Below are 15,674 nucleotides of genomic sequence, written 5' to 3'. Positions count from 1 at the left end.
GCCCCAACATGTGACAGCAAAGAAGATCGCACTGGCCACAACAGATTCATAGAACATCCTCAGCATCGTCCGGCAGATGTTAAAGGACCTCAGCCTCCTGAGGAAAAAGAGTCGACTTTGGCTTTTTTTTAGACCGCCTCGGTGTTTCTAGACCAGTCCTACTTATTATTAAAGGAGTCATATTATACCCTATTTTTACAAGTTAATCTAGTTCCCTGGTGTCCTAATGAAATGTCTGTCACATGCTTTGGTCAAAATACCATAAGGATGAAGCACAATAGCAGTTCATAACAGTTCAATAACCTGCCAAAACAGCCCTGTTCAGAACAGTCGGTTTTGAGTGCCTGTCTCTTTAAATGCAAATGAGACACAGGTAATCCACCCACTTCTTCCGGGAGGTGTGACAACGCCGGCACGCTCATGCTACCATGACAACAATTGAGCGTGAACCCTGGTATAAACATGGCTGCAGGAGGAAACTTTGCTGTCCAACCATACATGTTTGAACCAGAGTCAGAGGGACCCTGATCAAGAAGGAGCTAGCGAATAAGTTGTTCAATGTAGACTGCAACAAGACGTTTCTGAATGGTGAGTTGTGAGCTTTATTTGACTTTTTCTTAAAAATCAGTATGTTTGTACGTCGGGTAAATAAGGTCGCTGACTAAATACGGTCGACCGCTGACTGCTCTTTGTGTAACTCACTGCTTATAAAAATCTAGATTTTTGTTGGGTAAACATAAGTAGCATGCTATTCCCCTTACGAGTCCGAAAGGTTTTTTCGGCAGCTTCGAGCGGGAATGTAACACTCGTTTTTTTATTCTCAGCTACGCCGTAATAACATTAACTGTTACGTCATTATTTTGTCCGACATCTAACTTACTATCCACAGCTATACACTTTTCACGCGTGTGCTAATTTTTCAACCAAGGTGTGAAACGGGGGATGTAGTGCGGGCTGGGGTGACTGTCGGCCAGCTCCGTACCCTCCATAGTAATGTCTGTTTATCCGTTTGTACTGCGTTTCAACATAATGCACTAATTCCAATTAATAAGGTTACATCGTTGCACAAGCTGACCAGTCCTTATTGCTAACAACATATTCAAATAAAAAAAACTAAAAGTTAAATGTTCCCTTTTTTTCCTCTGGTTTAGGTGTACTTATGTTTAGATGCATAACAATGCCTACAGCGCCTGAGTACTTCTGCTTGTTGAATGAAAATGTAACTATTCAGTCATATTATCTGTCATCAAACATCACTTAACCTTTCACATTTACAGGTTATAAGAAGACTAAATCAGCTTCAAAACTCACCTTCCTGCATGGCAGACCACCCTGGCCTCGTACCAGTGTGCATTCTCACTTCAGAATGCACTAAATATCTACAGAGCAGACTATGGACCTTTACGTCGGAGGGAAATAGAACAGTAAGTTGTTTTTTTTTTGCATACCCTAAAATATCAAATAATAGCCGGGGCGTTTATTTGTTTGTTTCATCCACTTAACAGACCAGGCGTTTGTTTTGGACAGGCGTTTAATTGAGACCCTGTTAATTGACACCCGGCTATTATTTGGTAATATACGGTATAAATTCTGTCATTGTAATAAAAATAAGTAATGAAATAAATTCAATTTTCCACTTTGTTGCTTATTTTTCTTTTTGAAAGGCAGTTTGACAATTGTTAAATTGTTTCTAATCAAACGCTAGAAAAGATAAATTTCTGCACAAAATCTATTTGCAAGAACACAATTTATTACTAACATCTACACCTAGGTCTATGACCAACTTGCTGCTAATAAATGGTGGAAATACAAATTAGATATTGTGCAGGAATTTATGTTTTGTACTTTTGGATACTCATCCCCCTCCTACGAACCTGTCTCTTGATGATCATAATTCTTATGTCTACATGTCAAACACTGAAAGTACAAAAAACAAGTACACCAAACAACACACAACTATTCAAAAAGTTACTGAATGTACAACTAGTTTTTATTGCCTGTTGTTAAACAGTAGGTAATATAAATATTTACAAAAAAATATAAGGTTAATCAAAAATTATGTCTAAATATAAATGTATAGCTAAATATGTCCACTCTGTTCAGCCGTTACAGATACTTGGCATATAGGAGCATTGTGAGCTGATGTTGGGGCTTTCTGGGTCGAAGAGTTCGTGTGGCACTGCCCAGCTGTGTGGTGCTGCGTATACGGACGGAGTTCGAGGTGCAAAACAAGGGTGCCCAATTTCAGGTCTCTAATTTAATTTGGTTATTGAGCCATTAGCTGAGAAAATAAGATCTGAAAATAATATCAAAGGCATATATATTGGAAGTCAATCATATAAAATATCACTGTACTGTGATGACATCATTTTGTACTTAACAGATGTAGAATCCTCTCTTCTTCATCTCACACAGATCATTACTCAGTATGGCTCTCTGTCAGGATATAAAGTAAATTGGGAGAAATGTGAATTGATGCCCCTGAATAAAACTTGTACTATCACATGTGTACGGAATACCAAAATAAAATGGAAACAAACAGAATTAACATATCTGGGACTAAAAATTACATCAAGTATCTATCAAACAAGAGATATTAATCTCACTCAAACCTATAACAAAATAAGAGCAAATATTGGTCGCTGGTCAAGCCTTCCTATATCTCTGTGGGGTCGAGTAAATATTGTAAAAGTGAATATCCTCCCTACTGTCAACTACATCTTGAGAATGCTACCTACTATCATACAAAAAGCCTGGTTTGATGACTTACACAAAGCAATCTCAGCATTTATTTGGCATGGTAAAAAGGCGCGATGCTCATACTTGAGGATGTCTAATCTATACAAAAAAGGTGGCCTGCAGCTCCCTAACTTTTTTTATTATTATTTATCATTTGGTTGTCAGCAAGTAAATATGTTTTTGGATCCTGGTGTGATTAAAGACTGGAAAACCATTGAGGAGAATATGTTACAAAGCTTAAATATTGACTCAGGATGTCTTTATTATATGAAAACACTTCCTAAGGTACTGATTGGAACTCCTATTGAAGTGTCATTCAATATTTTAAAGTCATGTGCAAAGGTTTTGAGAATTGACACAGATACTTCAATAAATCAGCCAATATGGCAGAACCCAAATATAACAGTGAACAAAAAGGTTATTAATTGTAAAAAGTGGAAGGACAATGGAGTAACAAGGCTTTGTCACATATTCTCTAATAATAATAATTGCAATTGTTTTAAAAACTTTGATGAGTTAATCACTGAATATAATATTCCAAAGAGTGAGTACTTGAACTTTATTACCTTACGACACTCTATTGAAAAATGTGTGTCGATAGAAAAGTTGAGAATTTGTGTACACACATTTGAAAATATTCTTTACAGTCACAACCTGCTAAGTAAAAATGCAGTTAAATTATGGTATTCAACTCCGAATGATAGCACTGGTGATCAATTTGATGTTTGTGCAAAAAAATGGGCCAGAGATCTGCATAAACGAGAGGAAGAGCTGTCCTGGAACGGTATATGGAAAAATGCAAGGCAACCTTTTCGATGTATAAAAAATAAACTAAGACAATTCAAAATACTCAACAGATTATACTACACACCGTCAAAACTATTTACAATGGGCTTACAAGAAGACAGTAAATGTCTAAAATGCGGCTATACTGATGGAACTTTGTTTCATTTACTTTGGGATTGCCATAAAATAAAAGAAATTTGGTTTGGTATAACAAAACACGCTATGAACCACATTAATATAACTATTCCACTAACACCAGAGTCATGTATATTAGGAGATCTACATAATTTTAATAAAGTTCCACCAAAGGACAAGAAAGTGTTCCTCTCTTTATGCATGATCACAAAAAAGGTGATCATCAATAACTGGATCTGTACAAAAACTCCATCTGAGAGGGAGTGGGTCACCGAGGCCATGGAGGCAGTGAGTCTAGAGAAAGTAGCCTTTAGTTTGGAAAATAATGATGCGGGTTATGTTGAAATTTGGGCTCCAATGGAAAATTATTTGATGTCGTTGTGATGTACATCTTTTTGTTCTCTTAATATTTCTTTTGAATTTGTTTATGAAGTTTGTAGTTATAGTGTCTGAGTCCATTTTTTTTTTTTATTGGAAGGGACTGGAAGTGTGCTATTTGTTTGTCTGTTTGTGTCTTGTTTTTTTTTTTTCCCTTTTTCTCCTTTTTTATTTATTTCTATCTATTATTATTTTACTTTTTTTTCCTTTATAGTATTATCATTAGTTGGAATATGTTTGTAAAAAAATAATAATGATAATAAAGAAAAAAAAAAAAAAACACTGAAAGTACAAAAAACAGCTTATATAGTTTTATTTTTATAAATACAAGTACAGCAAACAACACACAACTATTCAAAAAGTTACTGAATGTACAACTAGTTTTTATTGCCTGTTGTTAAACAGTAGGTAATATAAATATTTACAAAAAAATATAAGGTTAATCAAAAATTATGTCTAAATATAAATGTATAGCTAAATATGTCCACTCTGTTCAGCCGTTACAGATACTTGGCATATAGGAGCATTGTGAGCTGATGTTGGGGCTTTCTGGGCCGAAGAGTTTGTGTGGCACTGCCCAGCTGTGTGGTGCTGCATATACGGACGGAGTTCCCCGGCACTCGAGGCGTCTACGTGGGGTTCAGACCGGCCCTTGAATGAACCTTGTCATGTAGTGTTCTATCACCTCCTTATTGTCCGGCGTTTCTAACTGCGCAGACAGCGCCTCAGGAATGGAGATCTTCAAAACCTCATCTGCGTATGAACCAGGGTCCTGAAAAACCTTCTCAAACACCAGGTCCAAGATGTCATCCACCTAATCTGCAATTAGAAAAAGTGAAATATTGTGCTTACTTTATCGTGTTTGTTTATTATTTATTTAAAAAAACTAGAAAAAGCCATAGACACTGGTTAATTTATATTTTATTTATTTTACAAGTATTTCATAATGGCTGTTTCATTTTTCTGTGTGATTTTCAATAAAAGGTTTAAAACTTACGAAAGGTTGGTTGCTTCTTCACTGGCTTTGCTGTGCATTCTCCTTTCTTCCACTTGGAAAATGAAGCCTGAACAGTGGCTCACCAGCTGAGGTTGTTGCCTGTGGACGGTCTGTATTTTCATTGAAGTGCTGGGCTGCCAGGTATAGTCTTGGGAGGAAAAATAATACAATGCTAAATAAGAATGAGAGCACATTGTACACATTGCAAAAAATATTCAGAAAATGGTGATTTATTTTCAAATAAATATCTGTATTTAGAAAAATGCAGGACTCAAATGTCCTCTTATCACCTTTTTGTAATAGGTCAACATTAGAGTGCACTGCAAGTTTCAATGGTTTGTACAGATGTGCTTGGCTAAACACAAAAGGAAGTAATATGTTATGTGTCTGTTTTCTCATGTCACATGAAACAAAGCTATGTAGACAGAAATGATGATTAAAAAATCTATTTCATAAGGCAAATTCTGGCAAATCATAATCCGAGCAAACCCATGCAAATCCCTCATTTCACATTAGATTTAGTAAGTGAGCAAAAACGTACACATTTGCAAAGCAACTTTTCTGTGTCCGCGTCTGCATATAACTAACGTTAATCGTAGCACAGCAGGCAGGTAACCCCTGTCTCCGGCTCCGAAACAAAGTAGTGATTGCTTTACTGCAGATAACATTTTGGTACTCTCAGATCGGGTCTCTCATGCCAGCAGCTCACACTACACACGTAGTTACATGTATACTAACACAAAGGAAGTCTTTAGTCTCCTTTAGCACAACATGGTAATAAATTAACGCAGCTCACCGTCCGTTAACAACTGAGACCATTTCATACCGTCTGCTCGGCCGTGAGCATGTGAAGGAGACGGTCTCCCATGCGTATTCACATCGGAAAGGCAACAGTAACAACTGAGAAGTTGTTCGCGGACGGTGAGCTAGCTAGCTAGCATGTTCATGGCCGAACAGTGGTTCACCGGCCGGTTCGAAGCGATCAAACATCAATATCCTGATTAATTTTCTCAATTCAGTGTCATGTTTTAAAAGACTGCTGATTAACATTACCGTGAATCATATGACCAGTAAGCCAAACGTTGTAACTTAACGTTAGTTCAGCCTCATATTTACATCGACGGTTAGCGTTAGCTCATGTGCTAAACGGCCAAAGTAACACAAACTACACTGTTTTTTGAAATACTTACAGTTCCTTCATCTGTGGCGTTGCCACAGACAGTGGGTATGGATCCATCTTCTAGGAACAATCTCGTTGCCAGTCCAGCCTTATACTGACCCTGGTTGCTGAAACAGTCTGGTGTGGAGTGACTGGCACAGACAAAAACACTTTTGCTCACTGAAGCTGGGACGCGTCCCTGAAAAATAAAATGTAGCCACTTCGCTCTGATATCCTCTTTGGTAGGGAAGCAATGAAGGGAAACATGAGTATCCATGCATCCGATGACAGAGCAGGAGTGCTTGGCTTTCGGGTTGTACATGGTAGCGGTCGGGCTGTCGCGTACGAGTGAAGTGAGAAAATGGCGGGTCCTCGTTCAGGTAGCCGGCGTAATATGGGAAGAGATATCCAGCATGAGGGTGGGAGTATTCAAATCACCCGCTCTGTTACGTAACAGCGCGGGTGAAATCCAACTGGCTCCTTTAGAGACACATTTCCTGACTCCGCCAGTTTACAAAACATTGACTTAGTGGTCGAAAATCATTCTTAAGGGGTGGGGAGGTACTCCAGATATGCAAATATACACACTAAAGCAACGAAAAAGTGAGTTTTGCATAATATGTCTCCTTTAAAGTACACCCCCAGGTACTTGTACTCCTCAACAGTGTCCACAGGGACCCCATGGATGGAAACAGGGGTCACTGGTGTTTTCGCCCTCACGTCACGTCACGTTGAGCTGCAGATGATTCCGTTCACTCCAAGTGACAAAGTTATCCACAACAGTCCTGTATTCATTCTCATCACCTTCCGATGCAGCCAACTATTACTGAATCATCAGAAAACTTCTGAAGGTGGCAGGACTCAGTGCAATAGTTGAAGTCAGAGGTGAATGGAGTGAAGAGGAAGGGAGAGAGGACAGTCCCCTGTGGGGCCCCCGTGTTGCTGACCACTCTGTCAGACACACAGTTCTGTAGGCGTACACACTGTGGTCTGCCCATCAGGTAATCCACGATCCAGGACAAGATGGGGGCATCAACCTGCATGGCAGCCATCTTCTCACCCAGTAGAGCTGGACGGATGGTGTTGAAAGCACTGGAGAAGTCAAAGAACATGACTCTCACAGTGCTCGCCGGCTTGTCCAGATGAGTGTAGACTCTGTTCAGCAAGTAGATGATGCCGTCCTCAACTCCCAGGCGGGGCTGGTAGGCGAACTGTAGTAGATCAGTGAAGGGCTGACCATAGGCCTTAGCTGCTCCAGGACGAGCCTCTCCAGGGTCTTCATGATATGAGATGTCAGGGCCACCGGTCTGTAGTCCTGAGGGCCGCTAGGGCGCGGCGTCTTTGGCACAGGAACGAGGCAGGATGTCTTCCACAGCACAGGGACCCTCTGTAGGTGCAGGCTCAGGTTGAATACTTGACTGAGTACTCCACACAGCTGGGGGGCACAGGCTTTAAGCACCCTGGGAAGAACACCGTCAGGACCTGCAGCTTTGCCGGAGTGGAGTTTCGTCAGCTGTCTTCTCACAAGGTCAGGCGTGAAGAACACTGTAGAGGTGACAGTTGGAGGAGAGGTGAGGTCCTCAGGTTGTGGAGGACATGATGCAGAGCAGGGGGGAGGGGTGGAGTAGGTGGGTGTGAATTGAGGTGGAGGGGCGCAGACAAGGGGTCTGTAAGGAGGAGGAGGGGGAGGTAAAGTGGCAGTTGTTGGCAGGGGCCGCAGTATCAAACCTATTGAAAAAGAGGTTCAGTTCAGTGGCCCGGTCCACACGGCCCTCCAACCCCATGCTACCAGTCTTCTGCAACCCGGTGATGGTTTTCATGCCACTCCACACATCCCTCATGTTGTTTCGCCTGAATTTATTCTCCAGTTTTCTCCTCTAATTGTCTTTAGCCCCTCTGATGTTAAGTTTGAGTACCCCCTGCACTCTCCTCACCTCATCACGGTTGCCCTCTCTGAACGCTCTTTTCTTTTCATTTCATAACAGTCCGAGCAGGGACATTGCAGTCCACACAGAAGTTAATGTAGTCCGTGATGCACTCTGTGAGCCTATCAATGTCCTCCCCGTGGGGCTCACAGAGTGCAGGCCAGTCAGTTAATTCAAAGCAGCCCTGCAGTGCCTCATGAGCCTCCTCCGACCACCTCCTCACAGTCCTTGTGGTCGTAGGCTTCCTCTTCACCAGAGGTACATAGCAGGGTTTGAGGTGAACCAGGTTGTGATCTGACCTGCCCAGAGGGGGGAGAGAAGAGGAGATGTATGCATCCTTAATGTTAGCATACATAAGGTCCAGGGTCCTCTCCTCTCTGGTAGGACAGCTCACGTATTGTTTAAATATTGGCAGAACTCTATCCATGGTGACGTGGTTAAAGTCACCCGACATGATGATGAGGGCACTGGGGTGTATAGTTTGAAGCTTGGAGGTGCTGGTGTGTATGGTGCTGCAGGCAGATGTCGGGTTTGCAGAGGGAGGGATGTGCAGGACAACAATGATGACATGTGGGATCTCTCTAGGCAGATGATATGGACGGAGTCCAACAGCAAGCAGTTCAACATCCGGGCAACAGAGCTGTTCCTTAATTGTGATGTAACCAGGATTACACCATCTGCTATTCACTAGAACGGCAAGCCCCCCTCCTTTCCGCTTACCGCTCTCGGTGCAATCCCGGTCGGCCCGGACGGTGTGGAAACCATCCACGGAGACGTTCTGGTCCGAAATGTCCCTGTGCAGCCATGTCTTAGTAAAACATATCAGACTGCACTCCCGGTACACCGTGTGGCTCTGCGTTAGCTCGTCCATTTTGTCGCTAACGGACCGTACATTTCCCATAACAACAGAGGGGACACAGGGCTTAAATCTTCTCCTCTCCATAAGTCTCGACCCTCCTCTCATCCCCCGACATTGCTTCCCTTCTCTGCATCCCCTGTGTGTTTTTCTCCAGAGTTCAGGTGGTATGTCAGCTGGTCTGGCCACAATGCCGGCCGGCATTAGCTCGATCAGGTGTTCTCCAGAGTAAACAAAAACAGCATGTCCCGGTGGAAGCGGCATTTTATAAAAATTAACAAGAAAAAAGCACAAAAACTCAATAAAAACAACCTTGTTAGAGAGGGCAGGACTTCACAGAGTCACAGTGAAGAAACAATAACGAACAAAAAGAGTAAAAAGAAGTTAAAGTTCAAAAAGTGAACTCAAAGGCTGGAGCAGCGTAACAGGCAGCCTGCAGCTTTTCGCGCATGTGCACAAGGGAGAGAAGACAGAGAGACAGGTGAGCCGGAGACAGAGAAAACTAACTAAACATGGCCTATAAGAGCTAATGAATGTTCCCCAGAGTCGCTTGGATTTGGGGTCAATACAAAAAGCCATTTACTGATGGAGGGGTTGTCCAGACGTGCATGAGTGTAATAGCTAAAAATTTACTTGAGGGGAAATAGAAACAGAAATTATATTTTTCAAAAATTAAGTATTTTATTTTAAGATGCACAATTTTTAAAGCTATTTTATTTATTTTCCATATTCTATTTTTTAATGCAGCCTTCTTTTCCTTAAAGAGAGAAGAAAATAATATATCAACAGTATTATATATCTGTTATTTAAATGTTAAATGGATATTCTGGTGTAAGTTTAATCCATGGTCTAAATCACTGTGAAACTGTGTTACACTCCCTCTCGAGAAATCAAGTTAGCAGACCGCTAATTTACAGAGTTTTATCAACCTCAGAAACAACCGCAAGACAACAATACACTGCAGTAAATGGATCCAAATATAAACCGCCACCAAAAAGCCACAAATAATGCTCAGAACAGCACCAAACTTCAGCAACAGTACAAATAGGGTCTCAGCACATAGTCTGTGGCATCTAACCTCCGCTAGCTTAGCTAGGGAAGCTATTGGGATGCTAAAAACATAGTTCAACTCTCCTCCATCAGCTTCCGGGTCGGGGAAGTCCCGATGCGACGATTACCGAGTGCTCTTAGAACTGCTCAATTCGGTTCTTTTCCCTGTCCGCTCTCGATAATAACTGTTATAAACTGGCAGGCAAGACACATATGAACTTTGATTGCTTTTCCATGGAGTCATAATCATACATTTTCATCCATGAGCCAAGGAACTCTACTGCACTCGGTAATCGAGTCGTCGGGACTTCCCTTCAACAGGAAGCTGCTGCAGAAGAGTGGTTAATTTAGTCAGCTTTTCAGCAGAAATCCAGCTAAGCTAGCGGAGGTTAGACTATGTGCTGAGACCCTATTTGTACTGTTGCTGAAGTTTGGTGCTGTTCTGAGCATTATTTGTGGCTTTTTGGTGGCGGTTTATATTTGGACCCATTTACTGCAATGTATTGCTGTCGTGCGGTCGTTTCTGAAGTTGATAAAACTCCGTAAATTAGTGGTCTGCTAACTTGATCTCTCGAGAGGGAGTCTAACACAGTTTCACGGTGTGTTAGACCATGGATTAAATTTACACCGGAATATCCCTTTAAGTGACAAAATGTATGTATTGTCAAAATGTTCTTACTCTATCTGATTTGACTACATGCAGATGTTGATACAACTACTAGACTACTTCAATAAATATCACACTGATTCAAATGTGGAGACTGTTCAAATTAAATGAGATATTAAGTTGACTGTGTTAACTGTGTAATACATTTCATTGTTTAATTTGTCAAATTTCATTGATATTTTGTCAAGTTTCATTTTGTCAAATGTGAAGACAGTGCCAATGTGGAGGCTTTTTGTTGACTGTTGAGGAAACGAATATTTATATTTATTTTTATTTTTATTTAATGTATTATCATTTGTTGTTACAGGGAGAGAAGAAAATAAATTATGTCTTCCAATTCAGTAAATCTGTAACCTCATTGTTATTTTTGTGGTAGAAATGTTGGTATCAGTACTCGGTATCAGCAAGTACACAAATGAATATACCTGTACTCGTACTCGGTTTGAAAAAAATGGTATCGGATTATTATCTCTCTATAAAAGCAAGGAATCTCTGTCTGTCTGTCTGTGTGTGTGTGTGTGTGTGTGTGTGTGTGTGTGTGTGTGTGTGTGTGTGTGCCTCAAATATCTCTGCGGATCAGGATCAGACTGACCTGAGAGTTTCAACATGGCTGCTGCGTGGTTCAAGGGTGTGCAAAGTCGCATTTGTTTGGACTGCAATGATACCGTTAATAAATTATTTGAAAAAATGCTTTACGAATTCCGCTAGCATTGTCCACCAGAGCCACCACAGTCACGTGAGCACCAGAGCCAATCACTGCCCACCGTAGCTACGTGCGCAACAGAGCCAATCACTGCAGAGCCCACTGCCACCCCCCACCTTAAGAAAGTGGATTTATACCTGCAGCGGCGCGAGCTGGACCGGGATTTTGCCAGCGGTTCGGTCCCAATCTGTTCTGTGCATCTAAACTGACTGTTGTGGATTAATTAGACTAAACGAGTCCGGACTGAGTCTGTTCGGGTCTGAGGAGATCCGGAGACGCGCGGACAACAAAGTGGAATCGGTAGATGTTCATGTGTAGCTAGCTGCTAGCTGCTAGCTGCTAGCCCTACCACACGGCTCACCTCCTGAGGCGACGGACCGGACCCACCGGCACGTCCAAAACCGGACTTAGGGTAAATAATGTCCGCCACGCTTTTTCGCAAACATTGCCATCACGTTTGCTTTGTGTCTGGTGCAGGAAGAAACGGTAAAAACTGGCTTTTGTCAAGAAAGTGTCCAAGCAGCAAGTTTGGTTGTTGAGAAACGGGAAGTTGTGGGAGGGACGGAGGCGGATGATTGTCAGGCAACGACGGTCGGTGTAGAGACAGCAATACTGAGAGTTGAGAGATTTGTGACATTTAGCATGTTTGGAGTATATAGTTAGTGTGTTACGTAGTGTTTGGTGTAGTGTGTTTAGTGTGTAGTGGAGTCGTTTTCTTGTTTAATGAGTCAAAACAATGAGGAAACTGCTGAATGTGGAGCAGGCAGTGCAGCTCTTCATTCAGCTGGAAGGAGCTCAGGCAGACCTGAGCATTGCCTGCATTTAAATGTAAACAGTTACATATAACTTTGTACATTTTTAAAATGTATGCACAAATTTAGCAAACAACAATTTATATTTGCATTATAAGTAATAAAAAATGGTTTGTTAAACATATTTGTGGTTTTCACAGTAAAAAAATCAAACTTTTTCTACTCAGATTTTATGGGGTTTTTTTTGTGATTTTAGGTCCATTGTGTTCATACAGTATGTCAAAATAAAAAAATAACTGTACAGTCACACATGAGAGGTTGTGCTGAAAATAATGACACCAAGTAAATAGTTTTTAAGGTGAAATATAATGGCAAAATCAAAAGTAGTTAAAAACGGCCAATTATACCCTGGAATATCGGATTTCACAACAAACCTAAATATCCTTGACGTCCCAACTTCAAACACAGCCTCATTTGGCCATCCATAAAAAAGCTACTTAACCTCCCACTTTTCTATAGGAATACATTTTTCTTACGGGCACTGCACTAGTTAGATTGATGGATGAAAAAAATCTAACTTCTTCCATTGTAGCTCCTTAAAGCTACCTGATGTAGAAATTGTCATCATCAGTCCCATCATGGTGCTTTAAATGTGATTTTATTTTCTGGTTTCTTTGCTCCTCTGTGAAAGTAAGCTGAGTACCTTTGGTTTGTGGACGAACCAAGGCATTTGATTCATCATCTTGGACAATATTTTTTACCATTTTCTGACAATGTATGGACCAAAACAATTAATTAGTGATGTGCGAATCGATACTGAAATATCGATACCTCTGATACCAGATCTTTATGCTCTAAAATCGATTCTCAAATCAAAATATCAATACTTTTGATACTTCAGTCATTTGAGGTAATATACGTATATCATTAACAGGAACACAGTGGAAAGTAACTAAACTATTGAGATCTTGTCTAAATGATACGTGGTTGGTGGGAACTACTTTTTCTTCCGCCTGGGAAAGTGCGTAATGCACAAGCGCAGCGGCACGCTGCTCAGTCAGTCAGTCTGTAGACACAATGTCAGAGCATAAACGGAGTCATGTGTGGAGCTATTTCAGCTCCACAAACAGCCAAGACGCGGTTTGTGATGTTTGTGGAAAAACGGTAAGGAGTTATGACAACACAGCAAACCTTGTGAAACACCTCAGGTTAAACCACAACACAGAATGCGAAGCATTTATGATGAGGCGGACAGAAGAGGAGAGCACAGTGTCAGGTGCTGCAGACAGGAACTATCCAGGTACAGAGGAAGGAAATGTGGAGCTTTAAGCAGCACTAAGCACTGTTGCTGTTGGAGTGTTCAAATGAATAGATATTGTTGAGTCTTTGGACTGAACCTATGAGTGAACTTGGAGGTCTTCTCTCTGAAGTTTGTTTGTCTGAATGACTGAGTCCCTCAGTGTCTTCACAGGTGCTCCAAATCAGTGACAATGACTGATCAGGTGACAGGTAGCCAGTTTGCTACTTCTGGTGAACTCTTGGAAGTGTAGTTCTTTGAGACCCATTCTGAGATTCACCACCTCCCACTTGAGCTCCTGGTTTTTTCAAACCCAGAGAGGTCACACAAGCCCCTTTCTTGCTTGTTCTTCAGTGGGAAGTAGAATGACAAGGCGTCTGACATTTCTATGAAGAATTGTGGCTGGGATTTTGGTTTGAAGCCTCTTGGTTCTTTCACTGTTTCCTCTTGTGGGCCCTTCTTTGCCTTTTGCCTTTTTGATGTCAACAGGATAGCTGGGAAAAGTCTTCACAAGCACATCTCTTACGATACCTTTGCTGTCAGCATTGACACTGACCACTCTAGCCAGCTTGTACTGTCCTCTCAGGGCGTTTTGGTCAGCCAACCAGACCACATCTCCAACAGCAACATTTCGCTCTTTGGTGTGCCATTTGTTTCTTATGAACAGATTTGGTCCAGCCAATTGGCTCCACTTCTTCCAGAAAGTGCTTAACTCTGCTTGAATATGTTTAAGTCTTTTGTAAGGGTAGCCGTCAAACTGGAAATCTCCAGGGTCTCCCTTGGGATTGGCACGTCCTAAAAGCAGAGAATTTGGGGTAATATACTCTACACAGTCTTCTCTGCTTTGAGTTCTTGCATTGATGGGTCTCTCATTTGCAAGGTTGGCTGCCATGAAGAGAAAAGTTTGGAATTCTCCCCATGTGAAAACGCCATCTCCACCAAGGTTACTCAACGCCCGCTTCACTACTTTGACAGCAAGATGGATCTTCCACGACCATTCTGTACCATGCTTGGCAGCTGTGTCTTTAAGTTCAGACCTGTTTAGTCGGTCAAGGAATTTGTGAAGCTTCTCCAGAGCAGGTCTGGCTCCCACAAAGTTAGTGCCAGGGTCTGACCAGAGTTTCCTGGGGTGTCCTCTCAGTGAAGTGAATCTTTGATAGGCTAGCAGGAATCCTTCAGATGACATGTCACTCACCCCTGTTGGGCCTCATGCCTCCATAAGCACATGTCTCAACAAAGGAAAAGGCCTGTAGTTGAAGCCAGAAGCCTAAACTACTAATTCCCCTGCCACGAGGGACTAAAGAACAAAGAACAAAGCAAAAGGGCCTACAAGGTGTGAAAACCACGTCACCAGCTGACCTGCCCCAAGACGTCACCCGGTCCCTATTGGCTGTGAGCCAGAAAGTTCTGCCAGGATCACCATGACGTCAATCCCACGATAAAAGTCATGGACCCCTCCAATTCGGCATACTTTCCCGACAGCCTACATTGTGAAGAGACGTTATTCTCACGCAGCCGCTGTCTTAAGGATACAACTTGAGAAACGTTTTTCCCCCCTTTTTGTTTTTGAGCTAAAGTTCAGTTCCCTCCTGGAACTAGATACGACTGTTTTGGCTTCACTTTCATTTTTGTTCGGACATTCAGTATCGTTTGGATCCAGGAACGCGGCACCCAGCCGTTTCCTCATTGCCTGCAGGAGGAAGAAAAGAATATTCAGAAGGAACAAAAACGCCCCTCCATCGAGTCGACATATCGCTGTGATCAGCCTGCCGTCAGCAGTCTAGGACGCTAACGCTGACCCCGTGCTCGCCTCCCGATCGAGTTGGACGGGCACCCACGCTACCGCAACAAGCGGCATCCAAGTAAGAGGCTTTTGTTTGGGCAGAAACAGATAGTATATAGCGTGTTTTCTTTGTTGTGCTTGATTTCGTTGTGAAAGGACCGCCAAGTCTGATTTACGGTTACCTGTACTGTGTGTTGACTGTGTTTGCTACGCTCGCTAGGAGCTCATTCAGGCTAACCCAGCCTGTACAGTCTTGCCGCCGTGTGTGACCACAATACGTCGTATTCTGGCTCGATCAGCGGACGATAAACAAACCTGGATTTGCTTTTTGGCCATTGTTCGAGGGAGAGATGACCGCTGTGCACCACATGCGCATTGTGTTTGTTTCTTTGTTGTCGGCTAAACCTAGCTTAGCTTTTCCTCTCTTTTACTAACACGCACACACAC

The 15,674-nt window shown here is 42.1% G+C and overlaps 2 protein-coding genes across 5 annotated transcripts in view; both read right to left on the bottom strand.

Moving 5' to 3' along the window:
- The window catches only part of LOC115576283 (carbonic anhydrase-related protein 10-like), a 290,975-nt gene that overhangs the window by 258,322 nt on the left and 16,979 nt on the right, over nucleotides 1–15,674 (bottom strand). The window lies entirely within an intron of this gene.
- On the bottom strand, nucleotides 4,362–9,688 carry LOC115576280 (uncharacterized). Of its 3 annotated transcripts, XM_030408802.1 has the most exons (4): nucleotides 6,226–9,688; nucleotides 5,326–5,390; nucleotides 5,036–5,183; nucleotides 4,362–4,857 (listed from the first exon to the last, which is right to left on the bottom strand). In XM_030408802.1, the coding sequence occupies exon 1, from the start codon at nucleotides 9,237–9,239 to the stop codon at nucleotides 8,166–8,168; it is 1,074 nt and encodes a 357-aa protein (XP_030264662.1). In that variant the 5' UTR covers nucleotides 9,240–9,688; the 3' UTR covers nucleotides 4,362–4,857; nucleotides 5,036–5,183; nucleotides 5,326–5,390; nucleotides 6,226–8,165. The 3 variants fall into 3 exon arrangements, with proteins under 3 accessions (XP_030264662.1, XP_030264659.1, XP_030264661.1); XM_030408799.1 differs by having other exon boundaries at nucleotides 5,326–9,688; XM_030408801.1 differs by lacking the exon at nucleotides 5,326–5,390.

This window comes from Sparus aurata, chromosome 23 (assembly GCF_900880675.1).
Source record: "Sparus aurata chromosome 23, fSpaAur1.1, whole genome shotgun sequence".
NCBI lineage: Eukaryota > Metazoa > Chordata > Actinopteri > Spariformes > Sparidae > Sparus > Sparus aurata.
This window is presented reverse-complemented; position numbering and strand designations above follow the sequence as displayed.